We start from the raw sequence: 13,133 nt of genomic DNA, 5'->3' as shown, positions 1-13,133 counted from the left end.
AAAACTAGCCCGCTCCCAAGCATTTGTTATGCAATTTAAATTTCCACTGCCCAACGTCTATTTATTTTTCTTTCGCTATTAAAAAGTTTGCCCGAAAGAAAAGATGTTTCACTCACGTGCAGTTCAGTATCTCAACCTTAAAAACTTCTGTTCCTATACTCGTTTTCATCTGCAAAAGGACGATGGCAGCAGAAGGAACACTCACACACTGTTTATGTTCGATGCACACACGCCCTAAAAGGTTTACCGGCATTCTCAGATAAACAAAGCGGCTGGCACAAGTGATTTCGTGTTTTGTAAACACAACTAATAGTGACACGCACTTCATTCGGAATTACGTTAACTGACGAATGGCAAGTGCAAACTGCTACCTTGGTGACAGGGTTTTAGTTGTGCGTGCGGTTCGTTTCCAGAAGTGATTACGATGATTGCAGCGGATAAGCAAACGTTACCAGGATGTATAAGCAAGCCTCATGCATAGTAATATAGCCAGTATTTCCTGTTAACAAATCCGTAATTATACGTTTGCACTGGATAATCGCAGTAACAATAAGTACAAAGCCGATAAGTGCTCCTATATAAGCATAGCCTATCCGCCACACTTTAAGGACTGCTGCCGGTCTAGGGGGGGGGGGGGGGGGGGCGAACATTGAGCCTATTGCAATATGAGTCAAAAACTTCTGTTTCGGGTCATAGTATTCGATTTAAATATGTGGTACGACTTTTATTTTTAATATGCGCTGTGATTTACGGGTCTAAGTACATGGAAATTTCAACTGCCATGTGTAAGTCACCCAGAAAACGTTGTGACCTATCACTATTTGCTCACACGCAAGCTCAACAGCTAAAGCGCATCGCGTGCATTAAAATAAACATATAAATGCTGTTATTATTATTATTATTATTATTATTATTATTATTATTATTATTATTATTATTATTATTATTATTATTATTATTATTATTATTATTATTATTATTATTATTGCCACATTTCCTCTTTCAGTTTTTTGCTAACCTTAGAAGGAGGTGAATGTTCGATATCCCGTTTAATATTAGAAGCGCGTTTATTAAAATATTCTCATTTGGTTCCGCTATGGAAATTTTGCTCTTCGGACATCCCTATACATTTAATGAAATTGTGCATACATTTTGTACAGCATTTCAGCTCGACCCAAAATTAGGTCATTTTTTTAGCCGCAGAGACATTTTTTTAGCTTGGCATATCGTCTTGAAGCTAACGTAAGCACACCTGTAAAATGTAATCACTTAGAACGGTGTGAGCTTTAACAAGATTTCCATGCGTGCAAAGTCTAAAATTTGGAGAAATGCAAACAACGTCAGATATTCCGCATTTAAGGATCATTCACGGAATTTTATCTCAGAGATGCAAAGCATTACCTATAATCAGTCTCTAACCGCAATAATTTTCTCAAATAAAAAGACCGATTTGCATTGTCACTGTGCCAAAGATAGCATACTTTAAAAATGGGAGGAAGCAAGATTACGAGAGATCGTTGCTTACCGCTTCCAGGACACGGTCCTCGTACAAGTTGCAGTTGTTAGCGTCAAGAGAGATATTAGGCGTGAAGGAAACAGTGTAGTAATACTCCTCTGAAAAAGAAAGAAAGAAAGATTACCTGTTGCAAACAATATAGCCAGCCTCAATCTTCACATATTCCAAGCCACAGCAAAGAATATTCTACAGCATGTGGAGGCGACAGACCTTGAGTGCTCCGCTGTACACATGCTGCTCCTGGAGTGTGATTGGTCTCAGCGTCGGTCTTCATTCGGTTTCACTCTCTCTCTCTCTCTCCCATGTCCGCCATTTCACACTTGTAGAGTAACAAACCTGATAACGTCTAGTTATCCTCCTTGCCTTTCATCCCACGCTTCCACCCCCTCTTTCTCTCTCCTTATGGTTTCTCCCTACCTCGCCACGCTCTCTGACATGCTAATCAACGGGGAAAAGACCTGGGTACCTGAACGCCCCTTCAAAGCCGATTCCTATCAATAGCTCTCAAAGGTCGATAAGATCAGAGGTATAATCACTGTTCAACATTTGTATACAAAGGGAGAGATGGTTAGCAGACTCTCCGGTATTTGATCGGGATCACACTGTCACTTATTGTAATATTTCAGTAAGCGTGTATAATGTCAGCGCATTCAGATAGAGGTCAAAGCGGAAGAACTTGACAGAATACGATGAATGTCTGCTCCCGTCAGGTATAGCTGAAAAAAGTGGAGCTCGACGTGGAGTGATTACAGCCCGTTGCGTTGGCTCAGGCCTGTTCAAGAGGCCGCGTGCGAGCTCCCAGGAAGAAACTGTCAGCTATAATCACTCGTCTCATAAGAATAAACATTCCAGAAAGAAACTTTCCAGATCTCAGTTGCTGCTCATTTAAACGGAGTGGTTTGATAACGATGTGCCGCATTCTTAAATTGCTCAAATCTCATGGTTACCCAAAGCAAACCATAACGATTTTGATGCGCTCCTTACCTCTGAAAAAGGTGTGCAAATATTCACAACTTCCGAACCCCGAATCGAATAGTCATTATTCATCAATGCATATAATTTACGGATACCTTTCGAATATTTAAAATTGTCGACCGCGCGCTATCAAACGTAAAATTGGTGAAGGAAAAGATACATTTAAACTCTGCAGGCATAGTGTATAGCATAAAACGTCAGAACTCGCGTTATTTTTATTCTCCGAAGATTCCTATGCACGCGAACAAACTGTTCGTTGTTTTTAATTGATCCACTTGTGCTTTTTATAATGCTTGTGCTTGTGAAAGTTGTGGTAATGAGGAAACCTTTGAACATGCCCTATGTTATTGTCCTGGCTACAAGTCCCAGAGATGCCGGTGTTGGCACGCCTCAAGGGCCTGCCGTTTTCTGAGCTGATAATCTTGGAGTGCCGGTTGCTAGTCTTCACGCCAGAAGGCAGCAGAGGCGCTACTGAAGTTCTTCCGGTCAAGTGACCTAGTTGAACGACTGTGACACTACCGCGTTCCTTCGTCGGTATTAGTGTTTTTTTTTCTCGTTTTTTTACGTTGCTCTCTTTCCCTCTCTTTCTTTCTCGGTGTGCACCTTTATTCTTTGCCTTTCTGTCTCTCCTTACTCCCTCTCCAGTGCAGTTTAGCAGGCTAGACCTCTACCTTTCACATCTCATCTTTCTACCTCTCTAATAATGCTTCATAACAGAACCTTACTAACTTAATGAATACTAGGATGTAAACATAACATTATTTTAATTCTAAAGAGCGCGGTTTCTTATTAGAAAACTATTTCAAATGTATTTGACAATCCTTTCGATACCATGTTGGCACTATTCGCTTCGTATGCGGTTCTGTCTCAAAAATTGCGATTCGTACACCCCTAGAGCTTACCTGCAAGTATTGGCTTGAACGAAATTGTACTGTATTTCTAGCCAAATACTGTACAATATGACCATCTAGTTCGGGAGAAATGGCGTACGATATTCAGCGTGTGCTCTGCTTCAAATGTCAAGGCCGCATTCACTGCAGCCTCAGCCATCCATTAGAGTAATTTAGCCAGGATGCACTTTCAGTGTCTTAAATTGCACCTCCTTATCTGAAAAATAACATGCGAACTGTTCGCTTCTGTGCATGTTACCTCCCTACCCTTAGCCGCATGTACCTGGTGTTATCTTTAGCAAGCGTGCATCATTGAGTGTTATGACACTCTGAGGCTTTTCACTCATGACTGCATTACCTCATAATATGAAACAATAATGATCATATATATTTTGTATGGTTATAACTTGTATCTACATCTAGTTATTACGCAGCTAACCAGTTATGTGACTGATATGCGTTATCTATATTACCAGTATGAGCACTGCATTAATTCATCTCAGCTCACCAAGCCGCACAAGCCCACATAGAGTACGTGAATGTAAAGGACTTCACTGCCAGTCTGCAGATACGAAAGATTAGAACGTCTTTCTGTCTGCTGTTTCCTTTCACTCGTTTTTCTTGTTCTGAATATTCGCGCTACAAAAATAAAATCTTACGAGCTACACGTACGATGTGGCTTGTCTAGAGCACGTGATATTTCTGGAAACTTTGCTTCTTCTCTCGCGGTTTCTCCAGGTGTGCTTGCTCCAGCGACGATCATTCCGAGAAATCTTAGTTTCCCTCATGTATACTCACTCAGAGTGCACTCCCTGATGTAAATTTGGCCCGGCTTCCTAGTAGTCCATGGACAGGAGCAGCTTTGCTTTCCCATGTACACGTCACAGTCCGTAAAGTTCTCGTGACACTTATTTTCGGTGCATCGACCTAAATAAACAGCACATTAGAGCAATGGTTAATTCTTGATAAGAAGAAACAGCGGCTTCACTTTGCGTCAGATCGAACAGGAACAATTAGATTGGAACGTCTAGTCCCGCCCAGCAATATCTATACAGCTGACTCCTGTTAACCGGAGGCTTTAGCTTCCCTGTCCAGATTCTCTTGTTGGATTTTGGATTTTGGACCTTCTTGCCCAAGTGCACGTGAAACGCAGAAACACTCTCATTCGAAAACTTTAGAGGAGATGTGTATGAAAGATGGTCCATTTAAAAAAAAAAGAAGCTGAAATATACTGGCTATTACAAGTAGATGTTCTCTTTGGGGCTTTATGGTGCGAGCGTGAAATAGACGGATGCGGGTGAGTGCCATTGCGAAACAAATAAAGAGTCGGTTTGAAGATTTCCACTGGTATCTGGAGCTTCCGACTCATGCACCGCTTGAACGCAACTAGTCCCCTTGGACGCCCGTCGCGGTTCGACGCAAAAATTTTCGGCCCGAGCTAACGCATGGCCACAAATGCAGCACATAAGGAGCGCGAGACGCCTGGAACCCTTTCTCAATCATTCCCTGCTCGGCGCTGGTTAAGTGCATGGGGCTCAAAGTTCAAGAAATTAAATGTCTCTCAAAGAAGCGTAGGTATCATTTAGAATTTGTAGATATATGAAAACGACCTATTTGGAAACATATCGGGCAAATTCCAGCCACGCTATAATAATGCTATACGTTCCTAGGCAGCTTGTTCTTTTGAATAGGTAAACCGTTGATGTAATGAAACCGCACAGGAACCTGAACATTTATTACGACGTCGCTGAAATTTGCTGAAAATTACCCGCAATGCGGGATTTCCATATATTGATCAAACTCAAACGGATGCCATACTTCTTGGATAGAATTGACGTTTCGATCTCTCATGCCCATCCAATTACGCTGTGCCGAGCGAATGCCGACGCCGAGAGAGATCGCGCCAAAGGTGTCGACTATCTCGATCACCGCACGTTCAATAATAATAATAATATTTGGGGTTTTACGTGCCAAAACCACTTTCTGATTATGAGGCACGCCGTAGTGGAGGACTCCGGAAATTTTCCGGACCACCTGGGGTTCTTTAACGTGCACCTAAATCTAAGCACACGGGTGTTTTCGCATTTCGCCCCCATCGAAATGCGGCCGCCGTGGCCGGGATTCGATCCCGCGACCTCGTGCTCAGCAGCCCAACACCATAGCCACTGAGCAACCACGGCGGGTCCCCGCACGTTCAACACGCGGCTATCTAGAAGTGACTATACCGCCTCTGTCATGACGATCAGCTCAGCGCAACATTACGCGAGGCTGCGTTCATCGCAACAACCATGCGTTCGATTTATGCAGCATTCCATAATCACACTGCTGACGCAGCGTAACGTCCTGCATTTTAATGTCTTTCGCTGTGACTTGAAGCAAACATACACTAAGGTCGAAATTAACTTCTATGCGTTCAGAATTACCAATCATCTTTTATCACTACCATACTCCTCTATACGTATCCCGTTGTACGTGCATTGATGAAAGAAGTACCTAAAACGTCGTTACAATAAAAATTCAACTAATATCTTGCACCACATGTCGAGATCGCTTATCATTCTGAAGCTCTGCAGTATTTAGCCATTTCCTTAGAGCGTTCTACACATCTAAAACCATATGATGACTGCGAAGTATTCATCATGCTTACAGCGCTTAAACTGAGCAGATGTGAAAACACTGATCAAGTGAAGATAAAGCCAGTCGGCTTTGTTCTTGAGGGTATTCTTCTTTACGAAACATAATGAAGTGGAAGCTTGGGCGAGTTCGCGATTCAATATCGACATGACTGCACAGCGCAAAATACGAGGACAGAAGAAAGGACACGACACAGCGCCTGATGTGTCATGTCCTTGCTTCTGTCCTCATCTTTTTGCGCTGTACAGTCATGTCATTAAGGAAAGCACAGCCAGCAGCGGCTCTGGCCGTGCGGGGGAAAGAAAAAACAACCACATAGCCCACCTTCGCGTATAGCGTTCGCCGCAAGCTTTTCTCGGTAAAGATTACGGTTGCTTAAGATGCAGTTGCCGGGAAGGGGCAACTGGATGGCCGGTCTATATATAACGCCGCGCGTCGCGGCGCTGCCAGTCGGTGCGGTGATCGGTGCGATGCCTCAATATATTGCGAAATGAAAACACGTATAGAGCTGCGCTCAAGTTTCTCATAAGGGAGAATCGTAATCATCGGCGGATTTTTGTCTCTCTCAAACAAATGTTTCCTTTCTTTATTTCCTTTATTTTATTTAGGTTGCCGTTCGGTACAAATGGAGGATGCGGAGATAAAATATGCATGAAAGTAACTTGAGGTGTTCTCGACACCCTACCAAGTTCCATATGGAAACCACGAAATGATGCTTACTTGTGCACAAGCCGTTCACTAGCTGGTGATTACGCGGGCATGCGCAGATTATCTTATCTTTCTCCACGAGGCATGTCTGGCTGGGAAGGCAGGTCTTCTTTTGCTCTTCACTGCAGGCCTGTGCCGTCCACGCAGCTGAAATTATGGGAAAAAAAAGAATCCCCAGAAACAATTAGGACTGCTTACGCGTGGGGATGCAAAAGCAGTATAGCCCAATTGCTTTACCGTCTTGAATTCGGGGGGTTTACGCGGTAAAACCACAATTTCATTATGACGCACGCCGGTGGGGGACTGCGGATTAGTTTTCACCACCAGGCGATCTTTAACGTGCCGCCAATGCACGAGACACGACTGTTTTTTTGCATTTCGCTCCCATCGAAATACGGCTGCCGTGGTCGGGTTTTCATCCCACAACCTCGTGCTTAGCAGCGCAACACCATAGCCGCTAAGCCATCGCGGTGCGTTGAAATGTTTTTTTTTTTCACGAATTCATGCGCACGCAAGTGCTCACCTGCATTCTAACTGCGTCTCGGTCAAAACAAATCAAAACGCACCGGGCGTCTCGACGCGATGTCACGTGGGCAATGACGCACGTACTAGGCACACCTTTGGTCAGCCAGAACCGTGGCGTTGCCATGGCGTTGTAGAAGCGTGATCGTTTCGCCCTCCGGAGGCCCAGGTTCGGTTCTCACCCAGACCGAAGTGTGCCAATCTTTCCTTTCAAAACCTTTAATTTACGTTGTTTACAGTAACTTCTCTGAGAAATTTCCCGACAGTGCGAGGATTTTTTGACGCTTCTTATCTTTGCGCCGTTGGAAATGTTTCGTACCATCATTGGTTCATTCCTCCGTCTACAACGTATTTTAGCGTAATGGGGCGTGTAATGCTTTCGCATTAAAAAAGAAGGAAAGTGAGCACTGTAATCAGAACAAATGTGCAAGATATTTACGTTTTACAGAGTACAATATCAAAACGAAGCAACACAATTAATGCATAAAGCAGTGGTTGTTTACAAGTACAAGCCGCCACATAGCCAAGATTTGGTGGCAATGTTCAAAGTTGCAGAAAAGAAAAAGTAAATATGACCCATTCCACTCAGTGAAGGTGGATCACCAGCGAAGGTGTTTAGCGCACGACACAGAGATGACCCAAAATTCAAAATTAAATTATGGGGTTTAACGTGCCAACACCACCTTCTGATAATGAGGCACGCCGTAGTGGAGGACTCCGGAAATTTCGACCACCTGGGGTTCCTTAACGTGCACCTAAATCTAAGTACACAGGTGTTTTCGCACCCATCGAAATGCGGCCGCCGCGGCCGGGATTCGATCCTGCGACCTCGTGATCAGCAGCCCAGCACCATAGCCACTGAGCAAGCACGGCGGGTAGAGATGACCCATAATAGTGAACAAAGGTATGAACATATTTACGAACAAAGTACGAACTCATCCGTGGTCATCGTGGTGATATAGATGCGCTCACACAATGACAACGAAGACAGCGCTGTGCCCATCTTTGTTGACTTAGTAATAAGTCTTTTTTTTCTTTTGCACTACTCGCCTCAAGGATGAATTACACTGTGCCTGTGTTATTAATTTAATGATCGTAAAGCAGCTCAGAGGTTGCAGATCACCTGTGAGGCGGCTTGCTGAATTCAATGCAACAAATAAAGAAGGACAACTTTTGTGCATGTCAGCGTTATTTCGTATCTTAAGTGCCAACTTTTGCCGAAAGTCTCAGCTGGGTATAGGAAACAGCAGCACATTGGGGGGTTTTCATTCATAACTTATTATACTGAATATAGCCGAATATTGCAAAAGACAACAAAACGTTCGTTGTGCTTTCCTTTGCATCAAACAGAAAATACCTTTTCCTTTTAAAAGGGGTGCAATTTTTGTCAGTTCAGAATTTCTTAAAGAGTGATATGCATTCATCTGGCAGTCAGCGGCTTACTTTTTTCAGTAACTGTTCTGTGCTTATTTACCTCACACAAGAAGGCACTAGAATTTTGTGTTTCCGAGACTGCACTACCGTTTGGAAAACTCGCAGTTTGTACACTTTAAACTTTAAGGCACAGCAGAACTTTAAGGCACGGCACAATAGAGCTAAATAAGCATTCCTGTCCCCCTGCTAGCTCTTTGTGTTAACCTTTGAGATGGTTCCTTTTTTTTTTTTTGCAGCACTGAAGAGGAGCCTGGGGGGGGGGGGGGGGGGGGGACGCAGTGTTGACCAATACTTGCATGAAGCAACGGAAGAATGGCCCACTGCTGCTGACGATTGTGTCGAGATCAAGCTGATAGCATTGCTATGAGCCCGATAGCTGAAGCGAGTGGATTGTACACACAATATATTAGGTGATAACGAAGTGCAGCCGGGTTATGATTACCTTTGCAAGTAATGCCGTCTTCAGCGACCACCTCGTTGTATTTGCACCTGCATTCGTATGCTCCAGCCGAGCTCTCACTCTTCCTGCATCCATCGGGGCAGACAAGCTTAGCTTCTTTTGCAGTGCAAGCATCTTGAGAGGAATGAAAGGAGAGCAGATTAATGCCAACTAAACAAAAAGCAATACGAACGTTCTTGTCGATAGAGAGCGACCCGCTTAATAATTCGTTGCTATTCTGTTTTCCTACGTGACCTCTGAGCTGGCAATGCTAAGCCAACAATCGCTGCCCGCCTGTTTCAGCAAAGAGGCCAGCAATGAAGCAACGAGGTTCCATGTGCTTGTTTTTTTTGCTTATGGAATAATTAACACTGGCCGACAGAAAAAGAAAACGCCTTTTTCTCTCACGAAAATCAAAATTTCATTAACTGAGGAACACGGCCGAGATTAGCCGCAACCAACAGCATCACGGTGCGCAAGTGCGTGGTTACACACGCGCAATTTGTACGGTGTGTCCTTTTCGTCACTTTCCCATACCACTTGCTTGCTCTCCTCGCAAGGAGCTCAATTTTTTTTCAAATAAGTCTGCCCCTTTCTCTCTGCATCTCTTTTTTTATTCTCGAATTAAGTGGTTTAAAAAGAGGGAGTTGAAACCTAGAACTGCTTTAACGGTCATTCTGAACCTCAAATCTTTTGTCTTCAGCTCAAAATCTGTCATTCTCTTAGGGAATGCAAATCTGTTGCAATAAAAAACGAAGCTTGGAGACACCGAACATCGAAATTTTGAGTTGCAGGACGCTCATCGAGTAACGCAACAGATGTAGCGGTATACTGGTCATGGCAAATGTGGCCATGGACCCGTCATCACATTGCTAAAACTTGTCATGCCCTTCCCGCTAACCTAGCACATTTTTACTTGCTCAAACGAGCTGAATTCAGTTCGCAGCGTAACGTCAAATAATATTGAAAAATGCCTTGATTACTTGATTACGACTATTTCTCGCATATGGACACATAATTTTTTTTTTCCAGTGAACAACCAGTGAGTAGTCTTCGATGAAGCTACTAGCAATAGTTGCTGCCCAAATCGACGTCCCCTCGACGTTTTCCTCTGTTTAACAGAAGCATATCTCGAATCCTAAGCCTATGCGAGCTGCTTGTTTTACCATGTTTCACGATGCTTTAGACGTCACTTATTATATCGCTCTTACCTTGGCATTTTCCGTCCGCTGCCATGATGCTACCAGGCGAGCAATAAGTGTTACTTGGAGGAGCCGCTGAAAGAGAAAAGGAGAGCTTGACACTTTCAATTTTTTTTACTTAAGAAAACACATTGCGGGACCAGTTGGGGATGAACAATTTTTCTCTTTCTTAAGAAAGTTATCCAACGCTGATCTTTTTTTTTTTTTTTTGACGAGAACACAGAAAGGCATCCCATGAAGGAAGCTGACTCCAACTATGTTTATTGAAACTGACACGCGTTACATTTATCAAGAATGAAGGCACTGAAAGCACGCGCATTAATGACTGCAGGAAAAACCTATACACATAAAACACAGTGTATTAAAGTGAGCACACTGCGTATTATCGCCTTTTGTTCAATAATCTGAATGTGCTGGGACGCAGGGAGACTGATGTGGTGCTGACGCACGTGTCGCCTCTCCCCATGATGAAAAAGGTTTCTGATAGCTCACGACTTAGTCTGTCCTTACTTCTGGTTGGAATCATGAGTCCCTCAAGTCGTGGCTCACAGTTTTGGTGTGCTTATATCGTTGCAAGAGCCGCAACGGGTGGCCAGATTCTGGAACGAGGCCGGAACGTCTCCTGACGATCTTACGCGTTTCCTGGCACGTCCGTTGGCACAGAGCCCAATTTGACAGACGTAAACTTTGCCACATGAAAGGAGGATCTCCTAGACAACAGCGGTACAACACCATACGTACAGCTTTGCGCATTTAATACCATGGCGCGTGTGTTTCTTACCAACAACAACAACAACAACAACACAACACGGAGACAAGAAGGTAGCAGCGCCATACCAGTGGTTATCCCATAAATCTATAGGGTGTCCCACAATCTGCAAACGGTTGGCAACAAGCACGCCACCCCGATCCCCGATGGTCTTCTCTGCACAAGGTAAATATATAGACCAAGGTGTGCCCCAAGGTCCGCAGTGGCAGCCCTGCGACTTCCGGTTGATGAATGAAATTCGCAAAGCCGTAAGTACTCTGTGCCACGGGTGTTGTCTATGAGATCCCCCTTCCATGTGGCAAAGTTTATGTCTGTTAACGTGGGCGCTGTGTGAACGAACGCGCCAGGGAACATGAAAGACCTTTAGAAGACGTTATGGCCTCGTTCCAGAATCTACCCACCCATTGCCGCTCTCGCAAAGGTACAAGTGATCAAAACTGTGAGCCACGACCTGAGGGAATCAAAATTATGCCAATAAGTAAGGAAAGCTATCGCAATCCTTTTTTTAACATGCAGAGAGGCGATTTATTATGATGTGGTGCTGCCGCACCACATCAGCCTCCCGGTGTGCCAGTGAATCAGATTATTAAACAAAAGGTGATAATCTGCAGTATGCTCACCCTAATGTGCTGTTATTTCTTTTGTGTGTGTGTACTTTTTCTGCAGCCAGGAATGCGCATACGCTCAGCGCCTTCATCATTGTTAAATATAACGAGTGTTGATACCAATGAACATAGTTAGAGTCAGTGCCCGTCCTGTCACAACTTTGTGTCTTCGTCAAGAAAAGCAGCACTGGGATAATTTCTCAAGAAAAAACAATAATTTTAAGGGCACAATAATGACTTGTTTATAGAAACTATATTTTGTTTATAAATATTGCTCAATAATGACTTTCCAAAAACAATGTGAAGATAGCGTCGAACCAGCCCAGAGGCAGATCAGTGCAGTCACATTCTGAATACGAACGGTCTGCAGATTTTGAGTTTTGCGAGTGTACACAAGTCACCACTTTAAATAAGCGTGTCCTTAAGAAAGGTGGTACTCGTAAACGCGCCAGTACTAAGCATTTTGGCTTATTGACAATTCAAGCAAATCTGAGTACTCGAAGGCTCCCATAGTCACTCATACAACCACAGACCCTCACGCACCGGTACAAATATAAGTTTCCGTTCAGTGTTAAGGTAGCTACAAGATTTTTTTTTCTTTTTACTTACCTGAGCCTGCAGCAGAAAACGAAGTTTACTTTATATCCCATCTTGTTTTACTTCATGTACTTTATTGGCCACAGGCTCTCAACATATTAAATGGCTTAGCTATTTTGAGTGCTAAGATGATATTTGACTACATTGTTAAAATCTGTCACAAACACTCTATCCTGAAGACATGTGGCCAGTGTCCAAGCATGTTGTCTTCAAAACATTTAAAAATGTCCGTATACACTCCTTTATCAAAAATTCATAGCACCTTCCCCAAATATGCAGATTAGGCCTCCAAAGGGATGAGGTCATAGTTATGTATATAAGAAGAGGTACCGGCCTTGTGATTAACTGCTGTCGCATTTACTGCGCTATAGGCTCCTTTTCATACATTACCCCTGTCACGGAGAATTGACGCACTCTGCCTAATGGCGAATAATGTGAAAAAAAAAACATTAAAACTATCCTATTAAAGGGTATTTGTAGATTGCCTCTATGAAGTAGGAAATGGCTCGGTCTAATCGGGAGTGGAGGCTTGGTAAACCAAAAAAGGAAGCAAATGCGAAATATGGATATTAACGCACAAGTTAAATTTCAGCGCAAGTTCATCTGAACCCCATGCGAACGGTCATTTTGTGGACAAAAGTGGTGAATCACAGAAGTTCGTTTTCGGCTGCTTTTCGGTAGCCGGATTCAGCAGCAGCCACGAATCAAGAAGTCTCAACAAGAATTCTCAACAACAGGGCCGGTGAGGCCCTGTTGACTCGTATATAGCTGGCTTCGGTATAGCCACTTTCGACAAATGGACATACTACGCGCCGCTAACAGATATCGGTGCTGCCCTAGAC

General features: G+C 43.6%; 1 protein-coding gene across 1 annotated transcript in view; it reads right to left on the bottom strand.

Moving 5' to 3' along the window:
- LOC142582545 (uncharacterized) overlaps window positions 1-13,133 on the bottom strand; it is a 386,945-nt gene that overhangs the window by 361,419 nt on the left and 12,393 nt on the right. Inside the window, exons 6-11 of the mRNA XM_075692387.1 lie at window positions 10,330-10,395; window positions 9,122-9,253; window positions 6,736-6,870; window positions 4,180-4,308; window positions 1,526-1,614; window positions 117-169 (exon numbers count right to left, since the gene is read on the bottom strand). Coding sequence (XP_075548502.1) covers window positions 117-169; window positions 1,526-1,614; window positions 4,180-4,308; window positions 6,736-6,870; window positions 9,122-9,253; window positions 10,330-10,395 — 604 coding nt within the window. The remainder of the gene's footprint in view (window positions 1-116; window positions 170-1,525; window positions 1,615-4,179; window positions 4,309-6,735; window positions 6,871-9,121; window positions 9,254-10,329; window positions 10,396-13,133) is intronic.

This window comes from Dermacentor variabilis, chromosome 5, assembly GCF_050947875.1.
Source record: "Dermacentor variabilis isolate Ectoservices chromosome 5, ASM5094787v1, whole genome shotgun sequence".
Classification (NCBI taxonomy): domain Eukaryota; kingdom Metazoa; phylum Arthropoda; class Arachnida; order Ixodida; family Ixodidae; genus Dermacentor; species Dermacentor variabilis.
Note: the sequence above shows the minus strand (reverse complement) of the source record. Positions and strands in the feature narration are given on the sequence as shown.